The sequence below is a fragment of the Zonotrichia leucophrys genome, chromosome 3 (assembly GCF_028769735.1).
Source record: "Zonotrichia leucophrys gambelii isolate GWCS_2022_RI chromosome 3, RI_Zleu_2.0, whole genome shotgun sequence".
Lineage (NCBI taxonomy): Eukaryota > Metazoa > Chordata > Aves > Passeriformes > Passerellidae > Zonotrichia > Zonotrichia leucophrys.
In genome coordinates this window covers 91,650,951-91,669,982 of record NC_088172.1, presented here as the reverse complement: position 1 = coordinate 91,669,982, position 19,032 = coordinate 91,650,951, and the positions used below count along the sequence as shown (strand labels likewise).

Below are 19,032 nucleotides of genomic sequence, written 5' to 3'. Positions count from 1 at the left end.
TAATGTCAGTCACTGCCGTCTGCGGCAAGTACAAACAGGACCCCCTAATGGCAGCCATTTTTATTTGTTTCTTAAGATCCAAAGGCTGCTGAAAGAACAATTGGATAAAGTTGAGGATTGGAGAAGCTTGATTTTCTTGTTCCAGTGAAATGAAACTCCCGTCCTTTTTTTTTCTTCCCCTTTCCCTTAAAAGCCGGAGTCAGCTAGGGGGTTGTAGCTGTGTCAAAGCCGTTGGGATGCCACTGCTGATCACTTTAATTACTAGGACTAAGGAGGATAAAATTAAAAGTAGCACCATTGAAGCAGTGGAAGAAAGCTTGCCGAGATGTCAGTGAACTGTGAAATATAAAAATTGCATACCAATACATTTTTATAGGAGGGAAACAAGGAATTACATTACTTATTCTTGAAGAGTTTGTCCTTAAATAGTGAAGTTTTCCTCACTGTGCATCTGCATGGCAGATCTTTAAACCATTACAAAATTGTTGGGGGGAAATAACAAAGCAAACTGTAATGTCTCTGGCATGTCAGAGGGTGGAAGATTTTTCTGAGTTTTCTTTTCAATTGTACAGGGAAAAATAAGTCACCGTATGTGTGTTTGCTTGGTCCTTCCTTGGTGCAGTGCTTCTTTTCATATCTCCTGGGTTGTTTTTTAAAATATTTTTGTTTGTGCCTCTGTACCTCTCTCAAGTCCTTTTCTTTTCGAATTCTAGCTTGATATGCTGTTTAACTATTTTTCTGTACCTCAAAACTTACTCTGTCTGCTTTTTCTGCTCTCAGTTTCACTGCCCCTTCTTACCAGTGTTTCTTCTGCCAAGCTCAGTAACGGAGGGTTCAAATACCTGAATTGAATTTAAGCAAGAACTAGGCTGGTTTTTCCCTTATCCGCTGGTGATGATTGGCTTAATCAGCACAAACACAAGCCACCATAATCTGTGTTTGCTTGGAGATCCCCGGGATGTTAATGACTATGCTAATAATTCAGGATGCAAGTTCTCTTTCAGGAGGAGGGGAGGAAAGAAGGAGAAATCAGCCAGCTCAGTTTAGGGCATTTTTGTCACAAACATGGAACTGGCCCTATTTTAAATGACATGTGCTGAAGTAAATTAAATTGTTTGACATTAAACCATGTGGGAATCTTAGTTTTGTACATTCATTCTTAGAAGTCATTTAAGTTCCTATATCCAAGGAATTAGGAATATTAGAGATTTGAGCAGTTTTATTTCAAGTAAAATTCAATGTAATTAATGTTACCAAATACTGTGGGTCGAAATAAAACTGTTTGCTGTGTCAGTTGGCTGGCTAGAAATTAAATTAAATTGATCTATTATAGTGCATGGGGGCGGGGGGGAAGCTTTCCAGTTGTCTTTCTAATGTGTACTTTACCAAATAAATTTTTGATAGAACTGTTGCTCTGTGCCTTCTGGGAAGTTAAAGGGTGAGAAAGCAAACAAAGCCCATGTGCCGTCCCGCTGCCTCGCAGGGCCCAGGCAGAATTGTCTTTCCAGGGGAGGACATTAGGAGAAAAGTAAATCAAGGCAATCTGATAGGGAATCGGGACTCTGTCACTCAGAGGCGAGATATTGTGCTGTGTCCATATACTTTGTTTACTGTAGGGTTTTATGAGTTGTAACCTGCCCATGCAAGCTGTTAATGAGGCTAAATCTTTCTGCTGGAGGATTGAATTACAGCACACCTCTGGGCTAATGGTTATAAACAGAAAGTCCCATTAGGGCTGCATTCTGATTCAGTCATTTGCATTTTTTCTATTGTGCCGAGAACAATGCTGAGTAAATAGCTACAAACAAACAATTTACATGGAAATGGATAAAATGTACCTAATTAGTATTTTGCACTTGTTTTATTAATGATTGCTTAAACTAAATAGCACTTAGCAACAGCTCTCACCAGCCTCTGCAGGTGTGGGATGCTCAAGTTTCTTTCTGGGTTGGTGGGAAGGTTGCCAGAATGGCTCTCCAAAATTAGGCAGTTTGTTATATTCCACTTAGTTCAGGTCAACAGCCTGTACCTGGGATTTATCCAGGTCATTATGTCAATAATACATAAACTTTTTGGTAGGTTAGATTTAAACCAAGCACTGACTTCTTTGCACTTTTTGAGCATTTCTGATATTGAGGGGAAGAACAATCCTAACTTAGCAAAAATCCCATGCTTATGATGAAAACTGAAATAGTTTCTCTTATGGAGATGGTGAGTCTTATAGATATGTTTAAACAGATCTTTTTCTGAAAATTTTTTCTCATGGTTGGTTAGTCTTTTACAAAATTTCATGCTGCAGAACTTTGCTTATTTATGTAACTGAAATATTATCATGATTCTAATTTATGAGCTTTAGTGAGACAGCACTATCTGGCATGGTTCCAGTATGATTCCTTTAATTATTGACCAAAACCTCACTAGTAGGATGTTTTAAAGGGATGCAAAGTCTTTTCTGCTGAGTGCATCTATTGTTTTTGCAGTCATTTTCATTCGGTTTTTGGGGTTTTTAAAAGAGAAATATCCATTGAAGTCAAAGAACATGCCTCAGATTTGGTGCCACTTTATACTTTGAAGTCAACTTGGTGCTTGGAGGAAGCAAGAGCAGTATTTGGCTTCTCAGTTCAGTTCTGTGACAGAATACTGCTCAAATGAGTAATTCAATTTAGTAAAACCATTTTATAACCACAGTAAATCTTTGCTCAAATCACTCATTGGGTGTGATTACTTTGAGACTGAAATGTCTGCAAATTTTCATCAAGGTTTTTTTATAGAACATAATTTATAAGTGCTTTACATTGCAAATCATCAGGTTTCTAATGCAGTAATAATTTGGGGAATGCTTTAAAAAAATAATCTGACGCATGGATGTCTTTAAAAATTGTGGTGTGACACCCAACTGATATCGAGCGTCCTATTTATAATGTGGGCCAAGCACCATGCTGTAAACCAGTTCCTATCATGATGATCAGATTGAGAATGAAATTGCATTTCTGTCAATTACTGAGTTGGCAACTGTTCAATATATCTTAGCAGCAAGATGAAGAGCGGCGTCGGCAGCTGAGAGAGAGAGCTCGTCAGCTAATAGCAGAAGCTCGATCTGGAGTGAAGATGTCAGAACTTCCCAGCTACACTGAAATGGCTGCAGAAAAGTTGAAAGAAAGGTCAAAGGCATCTGGAGGTGAGCTGAGGAACCTTGTATCTTATTCCTATGGTAACCTAGAAACCAGAGACCTTTTTGGGTGTCACTTTTATTCGCACTTCAAAACGCTGCTGTTCATCAGGTGAATGTCTCAAAAGACCTGGCCGTAGATGTGTTTCCTAAATCCACGTTGTGCCACCTGATTTCCAACAATTAAAAGAAGAGCATACATGTGATTGAAAGAAAAATATGTTGTGTGAACGAGTAGCTCATGTTGGCCCATTATGTACAGATTTCTTGTTACTGACAGTTTCTTAGAATTTCATGGTTCTTGGTTCTCTTCAATATATATTTTTATATAGGAATATGGACATAGTTTTGGGGAAAAACAGCATTTGAAATACTTAAGAAATGTTGTTTTGTATTAAATGTGTTCAAAAGAAGAGAATTTTAAAGGTGGTCTGTGAGAGGTAGGGGCAACAACCTTTTGACTTTAAATGGCAGTCTTTTGACGGACCACTTGCTTTTACAGGTTTTGAGTTGTAATATTGCTATAATGTTATTAAGCTGACTTTGAAATACCATTAAAATTCATGTACCTGCCATTGCTATGAGCTGGAGTAATGTAGTGTCACTCAAACTCAAATGGCTGCTGAGCACACGTTTCAGTACAGGCTTCTTGCTCTTTTAATGTCTTCTACATATTCTAAGGGAAATAGTGTTTCTCAAACTAACTCATAATCATAAGCCAAAGTGTAAGGAAAATCCAGCTTGATGCTGACAATGCATGTAGATTAAACAAAAATATTTATTTCTTCTCTACTACATGTATTTTGTATGCCTCAATATTTAAATACAGTCTTACTGCACCCTAAGCCCTACACTTCTGTTCCATTTAACACCAAAGAGGAAGCAGTGAGTTTTGCATCTCCCTTGGAATCTGGTCTTCAGTTTTGCTCTTTTTGCCCAGTAAACCAAGCTTGCCAACATAACTCTCTTTTGTGGCAAGGAGAGAAATTATATCCTTGATGACAGTAAGACAGGCTGAGCCAAATGACACAGGACTTGGGTATTACCTAGGCCAGGGTGTTCCTCATCCCTCTTCACAGGTCATGATTCCCCATCCTACATTATTTCATTACTTCCTTCTCCCTGTGTCATCATGCCTGTGCCTAGCTATTCCTGCCATACCTTCTCTCAAACTAAGGTCTTTGTCTGGTTCCATCCTGGGTGCTCAGCTGGATAACAGTGACCCTCTTTTGTTGCAGTGACTCAGTTATAGAGTTGCTAAATATCCCAGTGTGCTGCTTTCTGGGATGTGGTCATCCTCTTCATATTTTCCTCTGTATTTTACCATTTCTCTTCCTGCCCTTCATGCAGTTTGTAAGCAGTCAGAGAGGTAGCTGTGCATGTATTTGTAGGGGGAGATTGCATATGCACCCAGAGAGTTTAGTGTTACTGAAAGAGCAGACAATATCAGCATTGATGACAACTCATTTATAAAGCAAACACCACTCTACCTATTGGGTTTTATCCAGCTTTCTACTTTTGCATTGATTTATACTTCCTACTTGGATTTTTTTCAATCATGCAATAGTTTGGCCAATCTTTTTGAACTTCTCTTGGACCTAAAGTTTTATTCCCTGTCTTGTTTTATCCCTCTTTGCTCTTTTCATGTCAGTGTGCATTTTATAGCATTTTCTTCTGCTTCCTCCTTCTCAGAGTTTTCCTTATGGCACATCTTTCACATAATTCTACCACACCACTCGTATTTTAAGATGCTATACCAAATCTCCCCTAAAGAAATTCATTTTTCTAAAATGCAGTAGTTCTGTGAAATGGCACCAACACTTTACAGAACAAATGAATTGGAATTACTTCTGGGTTTAGTCTTTTTGGGTTTTCAGTTTTCACCAAAAATGAGGATTTAATAGACAGTCACCTTATTACTACTGGACTTTGAATGTTTCCCCTAACTGCATTCACATTTTTTATTGTGTAGAGTCCTGTATTCCCTACACAATACCTAAGACAAGCTTATTGTCTTGTGTTTCCTGAGCTCTCTTGTCCATTATACATCATTAATCTCTTCTTCTGTATTGATTGCAATTACTTTTTGATTTACAAAAAGGGAATGTACCAAATAATTTTACTCTCAATTCAGTTATTTCAGAAAAAAGTGACATTTCAGCTCTGAGATTCTGGAGTCTTTAAAGACTTCTTCCTTACAACTGTAGGTAAAAGCGTGATCTCTTCCATTGTTTCTATGTGCTCATTAAGAATTTCACGCTTTGGCACTGGTGAAATATTCTTTGTTAAAAGGCTTTATTTAGCCAAGGTCTGAGAAACTCAAATGACTATGGCAAGTTGAAACTTTCCTGGATAAGCAGTATCCCTAGCTATGAAATCCAGTCTTTTTCATAGGTTATTTGGCATGTGAGACAGAAAATACTTCTTCCTGCCAACTGCCAGAGGGTTTGGGATGGCAGCTTCAAATTTATTAGATGTCCTATTAGCTTCGGGCTGATAAGCGGATGCCTTGAGATGGATCCAGGGACAGTATCGAGATAGAGATCCAAATATCCCCCCTTTTCCTAGCAGCACTGGGACAACAGAATTGACATATTATCTAGGAATTGTCCCTGAGCAGTGGAACACCCGTCTGCTCTTCTGGGATTTGGTGGTGTGTTTTCTTTACTCTCTGGCACATCTCCATCCTTTGTTTGAGCTGGCGTCGGTGTGAGGAAGTGGCTCGGACCTGGGGGTGGTGAGGACAGGGCATGTTCAAGATCTCACTTCTAAGGCAGTGATCTTCAGGGAGTGTATGTGGTGGCACAGCCTTACTCATCATGCTTAGTCTCCAGCTCATGCAACGAGTGTTAGGTCCTTAATATTTTTAGCAGGCAGTGTTTCTATCTGTCAACAGTTACTGCTGTATTTTCTTGTCCTGACATCAGATTTCTTGTACACAGAACCAGTATTTCAACTCTGCATTTCTTCCATTCCCTGCCTTTATTACTGTGCACAGGCTTCTGTCACATCCTGTAGCCTTAAAGAGAACTCTGTACCTGGAAGTAAATAAACTAAATATCTCAACATCCACAAGCCTGAGGGATTTCCCACAGACAATGCTGAAGGCTGGAGATACCTTCCCTGAAAAGGAAGTGCTGTTTGTGTAGTTTCTCCCAGTAATGTGATCCAGCCCCCATTAATGCTTTTGCTTCACTATGAAAATTACTCATTTTTCATTTAATCTAGAAATTGGTGCAGTCAGCTGCAAATCCTTCACGTGTGGACAAGCTTAAACCAAGCCAAGAGAATATCAGTTTAACCAAAAATTAGGCCTGACCCTACTCTGCGTAGTAAGACATAAGAGCTATAAAATGTCTCTGGGTCCCTTTCCACCAATATTCTGGCATTTCCACATGGTTCCAAAAGATACTTATTTCCCTCCTCCAGTCCAGACTGCAATCCATGCTGTGCAGGAGATGGTCAGTGCTTTTAAGTTGTTGACTCAATCCTTTATCTTTTATTTTGTTCATTCCTTCATGACATAGTAAAGCTGTACTCTTTTTCTGGGATTCAAATTTACATACTTTCCAGGGAAACAGTTCTTCAGTCCTTCAGTCGTTTTCTAAATATCTGCCCTGATTCTAGACCAAGTGCTTTAAGTTTTTCACACTAGCAATTTGTTCTTTTCATCAAAGATATCTGTTATCTCTTCGTCATGTTGTTCCTTTTATAATTTATAATTGCAAAATCTTGTTGTAACATGCTGCCTAAACACATTTCCCTTTTAATACACTGGAAGAACATTGAACTGGAAAAAAACCCTAGAGTAATTTAAATCAAGGAATCTAGATTTTTAAAGATACTTGAAAAATTCTGAAATTACTTCAAATTACTGCTCTTAATTGATTTTTTTGAAAATAAAGTGTAAATGTCCTGATAATCATATTCAGTCAAAGTCTGCCAACTTTAAATTAAATACTAGGTCAGGTCATTATCTGATACCAGAAACTGGTGTCTTCCACATTGCCATCTCTTTTGTTTCCTAAAATGGTGGTGTCAAAGGCAGTGCCTCTGATCTCATCTTGCTATATTAAATTAAAGAAAATCAAATAATCTAATATAAGCATTCCCTTAGTATGCAGGAGTCTTAAACCCTGTCATCTTGTTTAGATTGTTTTGACACATCTGGCATGCAGTGGGGTGGCTGGTAGCTGTGAGCTGACCTTGTGAGCCGACTCTTTTGGGTGATTCCAAAAGTCATTGCCTGCTTCTAGGCCCCAGGTGGATTTGGTTTCCCATTACAGTCTCTTTTTCTTCCCTTCTGCCTCTTCCACAGTAGCCCAGTCATGCTTTCAGTGTGCCCCTGTGAACTCCAGGATGTATCTGAGAGTACCTTGGCCTGAGTGCCACTGAATTTCTCCAACACCATCATGAAGGATTTATAGTGGTGTGCAAAGTCCAGCTTCTCATCAGAAACAGTAGAGCAGCTTTGAAGGAAATTCAAAACCATCAAAATTGCTGCTGTTGTTGCTTTACCATTCTCTGGTTTTTCTTCAGTTTGCTTTTTATCCCTTTACTTTTTGTCCTTTTTTCCACTTCCTGAAGATCATGCTGTGCTATTCTTCTTTGTTCACTTATCTCTGCCCTTCCTGAAAACAGCAGGAGTCCAGATCCCAGGATCACCTGTGTGAGTTTAAGTGGAAACAGAGGGGATGTCTCAGAGAGTTGGGAGTGTTTCTGCCCACCCCCTTCCACACCTGAAGCACAATCTGTCAGGTCACAGGTCTGGTCACAGATCTTGGCTTGGCTGCAAGGAGATGTTCTTCTCCATCACTCTGGCTCAGTCTGGGGCAGCTTGGAAGAAAGCTGAGTCTTCTAGAGCCCAGGGAAGTCATGGTGCTCAGCTGAAGCACAGGGGTCCTGCTTCACAGGCTGCTGCTCCATCACACCCACAACCAATGGTGGCTAAGTGGGACACTGGAGTGGGAACCTCTTTGCTCCTGTCTGTGGCAGCAAGAGCCTTACCCTGTATCAGCAGAGGTCTGTGAAAGTTGTTGATTAGTTACGGGGCAACTGAGGGAGCAGCTGGTTAGAAAAAAGTAGTAGACGTAGAAAAATCAACAGGCTCCTAAAATGGGAATTATAGGTGCTATAGAGATAAAGGGATAAAGATGCAGTTGTATGACCTTCAGTGTGGGCCTAAAGTGCAAGCTTCAGGGCTGGGAATGAGGTTGAGTGTGTTTCCAAGCCATGAGTGATCAGCACCAATCCTGGTCCAAACCTCTGGGATTCAGAATTATGGCATCATGGTACTATATTTAGGATCCTTTTTGTTTATATGATGCTTGAATATAACCATGTCCTGTATTTATAATTTGTAATCTTTTTGTCCTGTCTTAGATATTTTAAAGTTCCTTTAGTTACTGTTTTGTTTCTTCAGTTGTACTTTAGCCTCCCCCTTTTTATCGTTTTTACACACATGCATGTACATAGGAAAAAAATGTTAGTGGAAGTCTGAACAAGTGTAGATACCATTTGATATGAGATCTAAAAGTGAGTAAATATAATGTATCTACTTACTTTGAAAGTACTAATCTAGCTTTTATGGACTTGAATTTCATTATATATTTGTATTGAAAATGTGAGTCAGGATTTTTTCTGGGATCTGCTTCACAGTTCAGAACTTGCTATTTGATCTTCTTCAGGTTACTTATTCTTTCTGTGCCATAATTTACCTACATCATCATCATAACTGTAATTATAATAATCGCCTACTTCATAAAACATTATGGGGCTCATTTATGAGTTATATTCATAAGCTGCTCTGAGAAACTTGGTAGAAAGATTCCATAAAAATATAAGTACAATTATTATTTTATTTAAAATGTGTGTAGCTTACAAACAATGCTGATGAAAAGTAGTGCAGTAAAGCACTTTTAACTTATTCATCAATGACTTGGATGAAGGGGCAGATGCCTGCTCAGCAAGTTCACTGGTGCAGGAAGCTGGGAGCAGTGGCTGATACCCCAGAGGGCTCTGAGCCCTTCAGAGGGACCTGGGCAGCCTGGAGAGATGGGCAGGGAAGAACCTCCTGGAACTGAACAGGGCAAGGGCAGGGTCCTGCAGCTGGGCAGGAGCAGCCCCAGGCACCAGCACAGGCTGGGGTGCCCTGCTGGGCAGCAGCTCTGCACAGAAGGACCTGGGGGTGCTGCTGGACAAGGAGCTGTCCATGGGCCAGCCCTGCCCTGGGGACAAGAGGCCAAGGGGACCCTGGGCTGCACCAGGAGCTGCAGTGCCAGCAGGGCAGGGAGGGGATCCTGCCCCTCTGCTCAGCCCTGGGGAGGCCAGTCTGGAGTGCTGGCTCCAGTTGTGGCATCCTCAGGACAAGAGAGACCTGGAGCTCCTGGAGCGGGTCCAGCAGAGGGGGACAGAGATGGGGAAGGGACTGGAGCCCCTCAGCTCTGAGGAGAGGCTGGGGGAGCTGGGGCTGCTCAGCTGGAGAAGAGACACCGAGAGGAACCTCATCCATGTCTGCCAGTGCCTGCAGGGAGGAGCCAGAGCATGGACCAGGCTCTGTCCAGAGGCAGTGGGACAATGGGGCAGGAACTGAGGCTTAGGAAGCTCCACCTGAACATGAGGAAGAACTTCCCTGTGCAGTGCCCAAGCACTGGGACAGATTGCCCAGAGGCTGTGGAGTCTCCCTCGCTGGGGATAGCCAAGAACCACCTGGACACCATCCTGTGCCCTGTGCTCTGGGATGGCCCTGCTGGAGCAGGGAGGTTGGAGCAGATGTCCCACAGTGGTCCCTGCCAGCCTGACCCATCCTGGGGTTTTGGGAAAGCAGCAATTCATGAGTGTGCTCTCACTGTACCCGACATAGTTGCTTACTGAGCATGATGTTCAAGATTCCAGCATTCCTCCTAGTACAGAAGGAAACTTTAAAACCTAGGCAAGGTACAGTGATCACTGCTCTGGGATGTACAAGGTGAGGAGTAGCCAGTCTCACCAAGCTGGGAACTCAGTACCTGGAGCCTTTCTGAGGAGACAGGAGCTCGAGGTCCTTCTGCTGCTCAGACCCATCTGAACCTGCCATGTGGCAGTTTTGAGACCCATTCTGGAATATGGGAACTGGGGGAAACCATTTTGACTCAAGTTACCCAGAGGTTCAGCACAGGGAACAGCCACTGCTGAGGCCAGGCACTGCCTTTGTTGGAGCAGGAGTTTCCAGCAGAGACCCCCATATGTTTAATGAATTGCCTCATTTTAAAGATACATCTAGAAGTGGACTGATTGGAGTCTCCTTCCAGACTTATTTAATTATTTGCATTTTAATCATAATTCAGCTTGTTCCCTAAAGCATTCATTTTTTTTGAGTGATGTGTTGCATGTACATATGAAAATACTAACCGTAATGCTGTGTTCCTACAGATGAGGATGAGGATGATGATAATATTGAGATAGATACTAATGAGGAGGCTCCTGAATGCTCTGTTACTGGAGGTGGAGATGAACTTACTAACCTAGAAAATGACCTTGATTCAACGGGTAATTTAAATAATGGCTATTTTGTGTATTTTGCATGACTAACACTCCATCATCATATAAATACTGATGTGCTGCTTGTCTCTGTCAGCTTTATTCTCATGTGCCTTTTCAGGTCTCTTAAACCCTAATGTTTAATATCCTGCATTCATGTTTAGTTGAAATTTAAAACCAACAAAATCATTATTTCCAACTATGTCAGATTTAAATGTCTCTGGCTCTTTTGATGGGAAAGGGGCCCTAGGCCACATTGGTAAGGCAGAGCCACCTGAAAGCATCCTGCCTGAGCTGTGCCACGTGGGCAGACGGATGAGCAAGTGTGTGGGTGACTACAGCTGCCACTCTGCACTGCCATCCTGGCCCATCTGCTCAGGGAAGAGGAGAAAATGTGTCTTTCTGTGTTCATATAGACTTGGTGTCTCTCTGGTGCCTTTCAAGGACCAGTTCTTGTGTTTACACTTGTTGCCCCAGTGGGGGGCATGGAGGTATAAATATGAGCAGAAACAGTCCTGTTTACTTAAGAGTGTTCAAATAACAGGTGTTTTATAAACACATGAAGTCACAGGAGTGTTTCTCCCCCCTTTCAAAAAAAAAAAAGCCCAGCTGGAATTTAGGTGATAAATGTGGTGCTGAATCCATTGGAATCTGGTTAGCTCAGACCTGGAGTAACTTGGCCAGCACTGGACTGTGTCTTGAAACAGGCAGTACAAGAGAGAATATCTTCAGCATCCTCTGGCTTGATTCTGCCCATGCTAGCTAGACCCAAATGTGTAGTCCATAATATGTTAAATAAGAACCTTATTTAGTGTTTTTTCTTTATAAATTAAACCAAGAGTGGCGTGTATATAGCACTTTGTAGTCTTGATAGCATGCAAAGGATTTGAGTAATGTCCTTTATTTTTTTCTGTTTGAGTATTTCCGGACACATAAGAAAATATATTTACTGTTTCCAGCACTTGAATTTAGCTTACTTAAATCAGAATCCTGTCAAATAATTTTCCAATAAAAACTGGTTAATTTTAGAAGGAAGAGAAGCTGAATAAGTGAATATTCCTGTCCCATTGCCCAGTGACCTACCAACATTTATTTATGTGGGCCTTTTTTTCTGAGAGGTACCTTTTCAGGGATACAAACCCACTGCCCAGTTCTCCATGTCCACCATGGGGAGACATCCTGGAAAAGACCTGGGACATGATTTTGCAGTTCAGTCTGCACAGTAGCCAGGGATACAGACAAGTAAGAAAGAAGATGAGCAGTAATACAGAAAGCAGTCCAGTGTTGTAGTAGAAATCAGACTACATGAATTTTGGTTTAAATCTCCCAGTCACACCAAGTGTAGCCTGAATCTCCTGGGAACACCTAAAAATGTTAAGTGACATCTCAGATTTGGGATCATTATGGACCATCTTAATTAGTCCCATGCTGAATCTTAGCCCCTCTTATCTCTCTCAAGAGGAAACTTGTTTTTACTCCTTCTTGGTTTTAAGTACCGCTTCTGTCTGTATTTGTCAGTTTCTACGTGTTGTGAACCTCTTATATCATGGTTATTACATGATGTTTATGTATAAACCCACAAGAACGTGCATGTACTTACATGTGAGCCTCAATTAAGGACACCCTGACTGGGTGTGCCAGAGGAAAGGGAAACTATCCTTTTTCATAATCCAGCCCAGCCCATTGCTGCTGGAGACAGGCACCATTTGACTGCCCACATGCCAAAAGTGTTTTGGCTAATATGCATTGGAGTGCCCCAAACCTTGGATGGAGCTGTGTGGCTCAACAGTCATGACTCCACTTTCCACATCAGCTGGAAGTCACCACCCTGCAGTGAAAAACTCAGGTTGTGCACGTGGGAAAACACAGAACTGCTCCTTCCTCTGCCTGTGAGCCAAGGCCCAGGTGTAAGCGCATCCCCCTGCTGGCTCCAGTGCAGGGGTGATTCCTCCCGTGGGGCTGCATGTAGAGGCTGTGTCTGGGGGCTTCTGTGCCAGTGTTCCTCTGCTTCCCTGGCCAGGGGCAGCTCCACAGTCTGTGCTGCAGCTTGCTATTAGCGCCTTCCTTCTCCTTACGTGTGTGTGTGTAGGTAACTCCATGTGTAGGTGTGTTACAAATTCACACAGCCAACATTGACATACAGAATGAGTATCAGTGGGAGGTAAAGTTCTCAACTGCTATTTATTTGGGCTCTGATCCAAGTTGCTAAAATTGATTAAAAAATTTGAGGGCTTCAGCAGACTTCGAGTCTGTCCCTTTGATGCAGTTCTGAAGCATTTTATGACTCCTAGTTTCAACATATTCTATGAATCATAGTAAATTATTACTAGAAAGTAGTCTTTTTTGATACTGAAATTTTATGAGAAGCTGTGCTGAGAAGAATGAACTAGTAGTTAATAAACTTGAGGGGTTATCAGTATGTAAATTATATGATAAATTTTCATCTTTAAATAAATGGCTTTTTAAGCGTGTTTTTATACCAAAATATAGGTATGTTCCCATTGGGAGTAACTTTAAACATTATCTACTTTCTGTGTTTTTCATCTGCTGTCTGCAAGCATGTTTACTTGTTCAGCTAAGTGTCATGTATGTTTCCCAAGAAAAAAATCTATGTATGTTACACAAACTTGCACCAACCCCAATCACAAAAACAATTCCTTCTATTTTTTTTTTTTTTAAGTTCAAAATGATAGCAAAGTGAATTAAATCTACCTTTTAAATTGCTACATTGTTGTAGCGAGTCTGCATTGAAATGCATCTCACTCTGTTGTATGTGGTATTTGCATATTTAGCAGAACAAAACAGTAAGTTGGTGGATTTGAAGCTGAAGAAGCTCCTAGAAGCTCAGCCACAGGTGGCAAATTCACTCTCCAGTGCTGCTCAGAAAACTGTAACAGATAGCTCAGAGCAAGACATTAAGGTAAGTTTAGCTTAATGCTTTTGTTTTGGTACCTGTCTGTTATGATCAAGGATTTGTATTTTGTGAGGAGGAAAATAATTTCTTACCAAATCTTTCAGAGTCAGAAACACAGAAAATCTTCATGGCAGTGCGGTTAGGTATGCAATGCACTGGGCTTTTTCCTGTTGATTGATCAACACATTTTCCTTTTTTTATTTTTTTTTTCCTTAATCTTGATACTTGTCATTGCCAGAACACTAACAACTATAAGAAGCTCTCTCAATTCTGCTGCTCAGGTTGTTACTGATATCAGAAATGCAGCACGGGCTCCATCCTGCTGCTGGTGGAATCAGCAGCTGGGCTACCTGACCTGAATGGGAGTGGGGTTGGACTCTCAGAGGTTTGCTTCCCTCTGTTGCTTCCCAGTCCTGGTCCTCTGTTTTTCCTACATTAAAATTAAGCTGTGGTACACTTTAAAGGCTTACATACTTTGGGTGCTCGATGAGTGCTTCTGAGAAAATCAGACACGAGTATGTGGTGTATATGGGCACTTTGCCTATTCTTAATGTTCACCACTTCAGCATAAAGTGCCCACCAATCAATTTTCCATTTAATTTTCTTAATTAGACCCCTTTTGTTCTCGCTATTCTATTTTTTAAAAATAGTCCCTGTATGTCATTAATATCCCTATGGCTCTGGGGCACTTCCAGTTGGGTATAACTTTTCACCCACCTGCAGTCTGTGGGGAGAGCACTGCTGACTGAAAGGATTTCCTTCCCCAGATACAGAGATGCTTTGAAGTCCCAAAACAATGACTTTCATTGCTTTTCCCTTACACTGTCGGTTCCTATAAATTGGTGATGAAAGTGTGTGGCAGCAGCAGAGGACTTTCGGTCTCTATCTTTGAACAAAAGGAAGCCTGGATCAAGTCTGATTTTTGCGTTCAATTTAGCTTTCTGCAGTGGATTTAATGCAAAATGAAGCTGGCCCAAGAATAATACAATGGATTGAAAAGGCTAACTGAATTAGTGGGCTTAGAGGAATACATTTGTAAAGTGGCAGAAGTCCCCAGTCATAAAAAGGTTTCTTAAAATGGGATTTACTAGCTAATCACACTGATATTTTAGCATGTTGCCAGGCCTAAAAAATTAGCCATGTTTGTTTATTTTGGTAAAGACTCTAGTTTAGGCTGTCAGATGGTTATTATACTAATAACAAGAAGCTACCTTTTATTTAATCAAAACCTTACAACCACCTGACTAGTGCAGCTGAAAAGTCATCCAGAGGTATAAGCATTACTTGTTTAAGCCTTAATTCTGTGAAATGACACACAGGCTGCCTCTTAGGGTAATTTGGTATCATCTAACCTGACAAAAAATTGTATTTCTCTACAAAGAGCATTTGTGAAGCTGTTGATTTTTTTTACGGTTCTCCCACAAAAAGGTGCAACTTAACAGTTTATCTCTGCGTGCGTCTTTTCTAAGGAAGAGTTGAAAGGCGGCGTTATAAGGAATATATGGTGTCCATCTGTTCTCATGGAGCTCTTGGCATTGAGGTGGATTTGTTTTTTAATAAAATGCAGTTTACAGGTTTCTAAATGAGGCATTCTGTGTTTGTGGAAAAGGATAAACTGTTACCTTCCCTTGGGGATTGTGTATCCCCGGCCTCCTTGAGGCGAGAGAATAGGCCGTTGGAGAACTCCCTCATTACCGATTGTCTCAATGCAGAGGAAGGGCAAAGTCTTGGTAGCTTTTGATAACCAGTTTCAGCATTCAGCAGGCTTAGCTATTAGTCATGCATCTTAGCCTTTCCCTATTTACTTTCAAAACACTTAATAAAAATAATAAAAGATTAGGTATAAAATGAAATATTTGTTTGGTACACAGCACCTCGGTATCTGCAGCTTCCACACACCACAGTGGTTCAGTCTTCTGGGATATTTTGTGTTGATAGAATCATTTGAATTTGTTACCAGTATTAACATAGGAAGCCCTGGAAAAGATAATTGTAGTTTCCTTAGCTGTAAAGGGCTTACTTACAAATCTGGCTTTGGAAAGTTATAGCTGATGAAATGCAGTTCAGTGGGGTAGCATTATAATCCTACCTTTTAGACTTCATCCAGCATTAGTGGTTTATCTCAATGGGCATAAAATTAGAAACTAGTTCTTCTTGTCATACAAGTCTATGGGACTACAGAAAACAACAGATTTCTGTACCGGGCAGGGAGAGAGGCTAAAGGCAACACGCTTTAAAATGATACAGATCGTGTTCAGGGGCAGAGACGCCGCGACTTGGCAGCAGCAACACACAGAGCTTGGCACAGCAGAGGTGCAGAGAAGCGAGTTTTTGTTTAAAATGGGCATCGCTGGCAAATGCCGGTCACAATGAAGAGGTCTGCTTGGTAAAGAAGTAGAGAGTTCTGCAGGAGGGTGCCCACAGAGCAGAAAGCCAGTTGTTGCCACCACATATTGAACAAAAAAAAAAAAAGGGAAAAGTTAATCGCTCTTCTACTTTTTTCCCCTGCATCTGAGACTTCCATCCAATGTAAACCACGGCCCGAGCTGTGAAATCCACTTTGTAAAAGCTGCGTCCTGTCCCCTCAGAAAAACGTACCTTTCAAATTAATGTCTTCCCGCTTGTAAACAAAAGAAACTGTTGTGTGTCTGGTTTTTTCCCAGCAGAATGGAACAGAGGAACATCGTGCTGAGCGATCACAAAAAGCAGCAGAACGGTTTAGAAATCCCGTTGTGTTCAGCAAGGACTCGACCGTCAGGAAAACTCAGCTCCAGTCTTTCAGTCAATACGTGGAGAGCAGACCAGGTAGGAGGAAATATAAAACCTGTTTTCCCATCTTATGATTTAATAATATTTAACAATAAATATATGAAAACCCGATAATGTAAGTCCACATTTCAATACATAAATATCAAGCTTTATAATAATTTTACATGTCTTTTCCCTTTTTTCAAGAGATGAAAAGGCAGAGATCAATACAGGAAGATACAAAGAGAGGAAATGAGGAGAAGGCTGCGATAGCTGAGACTCAGAGGAAGCCATCAGAAGATGAAGTGCTTAATGTATATTAATTTTTTGTCTGGTTTCATGATTGCTGATAATTCCAAACTGTATGTGGAAATAGTGCCTTTATTTGTTAAAATGAGATGTTAGGGTTTTTTAGATGTCAATCTCCAGTGCATTCAAAGCAGAGTGAGAGGGGTGCACTGTTGAATTAGTCTGCAGTGTGGTGATAATTGTCAGATAAAAAAAATGAATTTTTCAGAGTTCCACAGCCCCAGCTTCCTTGAGACATTTCCATCAGGGCACTTCCCATAAAGAGATTCCAGTATTGATCTACCGGGAGGATTTTAATTATTACAATAGCAGATACCGCAGAGCTGCAGTTAGAGGGAAGAGTCACATGAGACCTGCTAGAATTTCTCAGCCAACCCATTTTGTTGGCTTGGGTTAATGGGTGTTCAACCTTTCCATTATCCAGATCAGCCGTGAATTACTAGCTGAATGATGTTTGCATTAATATAATATATATGGTAATTTCTTCACTTAATTAACGGGGAGGTTCAGCTCAGTAGGGGTATGGGCTGATCATGTGTAAAATTGATTTGTGAGGGAAATATTTGATAGACCGCAGGGAGAAAGCTGGTTTTGATGGACAGCTGCGGGACAGAAGCAGGAAGAACCAAGTTTTAACCTGAATTTTTTTTGTCTGAAAGCGCAACACAGCCTTTGAGGGTGGTTGTTTGTTGGTCTCCACAGTTTATCTGAACACATTTGTCATTTTTGCTGAGGCAATCTGGAGCTGAGTAGCAATTTTGTACTGCTGTCATATCTACACCAAAACATCGAACTTTTTACGAGCCGCAGTTATTTTTAGCCCAGTAGTACTTTTGCAGAGCTGAAAAGGTCTGGCACAGTGAGTTCACATTATATATGCAGATGATACACATGAACTCTTGGGATATTACAGCCTGACACAGCATTTCTTTTCATCTTCTAATAGCAATTGTTAACAATTATACATGCTGACATTAGGGAAGTTTTCATACTATTTTCAATTAATTATAGTTGATGAAAGGCAATATATTGCACATCACTTCAACTCCCCGGAATGAATTTTTTTCTTTCTTCAGGGTCTGCTCTCAGGGAGTTTTGGTTTTGTTGTTGCTGTTTTTCTGGCTATACAACAGGTAGAAAAAGGTTTTCCATTAGAGATGCTACTGTTGGCTGTTGTGTAGGAAGAGAGGGACCAGATTAATGTCCTTAAATTTGGATATTCCAAATTTCAAAGTTCTGTGCTTGTTGCTGGTCCTGGGAGCTCATCCATGCTGTTAACTTTCACTTTGAACATGTCTTTATTCGAAATAATATGCTGATGTGTTTATTATGCCTGCTGCCCAAATATGAAGCTGAATTGATTATTTCAGACACATTTACAGAAAAACAACTGAAAGCGTTCAGTGAAAGTATCTGAGACCCTTATGCAGCAACAAGTTAGCCTCTAGTAGGGAAATAAATCTCAAAATGGAAAAAGCCTATGTATTTTTCTGTTCACAAAGGACAGTGATTTTTGTTTCTTCCTTTATAAGATGTAGATGAAACAAGAAATAATTTTGTCAGGGGTTTTTTTTACCTATTTAAAACATTCACCCAGGCTCTGGGTCAGGTGTAGGAGGAAAAAAGTTCATGGAAGGTTACTTGGAAAGAGTAACATGTTTTTCTTAACTTATGCAAAAACATGCTTCAGAAATTACATTTGAGCATTGTGTACAGCCACAACACTATGTGAAAGCTGTTGAGCCACATGAGAATAACTTGGAGGTACTGAATGCCTTTGCTTGGGTTCCTACGAGACGAGCAAATGGCTTTGGAAATGCTTGGAGATCCGTGTGGTCGTGTGCAGGGCAGTGCTGAGGAGTTACAGGGTACAAGAGGCAGACTTGGCTTGTTAGAGTGTTCCCACAGCTTTCTTGGTAAGGTTCAGTAGGGTTTATCAACGTGGCATCCCTGGGCTGCCTCCTGGCCAGGTGTGATTGGTACTGAGGCAGGACAGCTCTGTTGGTCCCTGTGCACCTGAGTGCCTGCCCAGGGCCTTGTCACCTCTTTCCAGGATAAGAGTTGGAGTTAATTAGTGATGTTTTACAGATCACCCTGTAGACAGGCCAGTTCCTTCAGTCAGGGAAACCCAGAGGGGCAGGACAACCCAAGCTGAGGGTCCTCAATGCTACAGTTGGCTCAGAGGAGGAAAACAAGCCGGGGATTTTGTTCGGGGTTTGGTTTTATCTTAAAAGCCCACTTTTTAATTGTCATAGGACACTCTTGTGCTAGTTTTTCTAGCCCTGGAAGTTAATTTTTTAAAACTGAGTCAGACCTGAATGGAGTAGAAATGGCACATTAAATAGTACTTTATTTGTATTACCTTTCTTTTCAT

At 41.0% G+C, this 19,032-nt stretch overlaps 1 protein-coding gene across 6 annotated transcripts in view; it reads left to right on the top strand.

Annotated features, from left to right (window-relative positions):
- Positions 1 to 19,032, top strand: part of EHBP1 (EH domain binding protein 1) — a 207,262-nt gene that overhangs the window by 151,442 nt on the left and 36,788 nt on the right. For 3 of the 6 annotated variants that reach the window (XM_064709257.1, XM_064709259.1, XM_064709254.1), the window contains 5 exons: positions 3,031 to 3,178; positions 10,580 to 10,696; positions 13,480 to 13,607; positions 16,265 to 16,406; positions 16,557 to 16,663. In XM_064709257.1, the coding sequence (XP_064565327.1) occupies positions 3,031 to 3,178; positions 10,580 to 10,696; positions 13,480 to 13,607; positions 16,265 to 16,406; positions 16,557 to 16,663 (642 nt within the window). The remainder of the gene's footprint in view (positions 1 to 3,030; positions 3,179 to 10,579; positions 10,697 to 13,479; positions 13,608 to 16,264; positions 16,407 to 16,556; positions 16,664 to 19,032) is intronic. The other 3 variants (XM_064709260.1, XM_064709256.1, XM_064709258.1) reach the window with 2 other exon arrangements.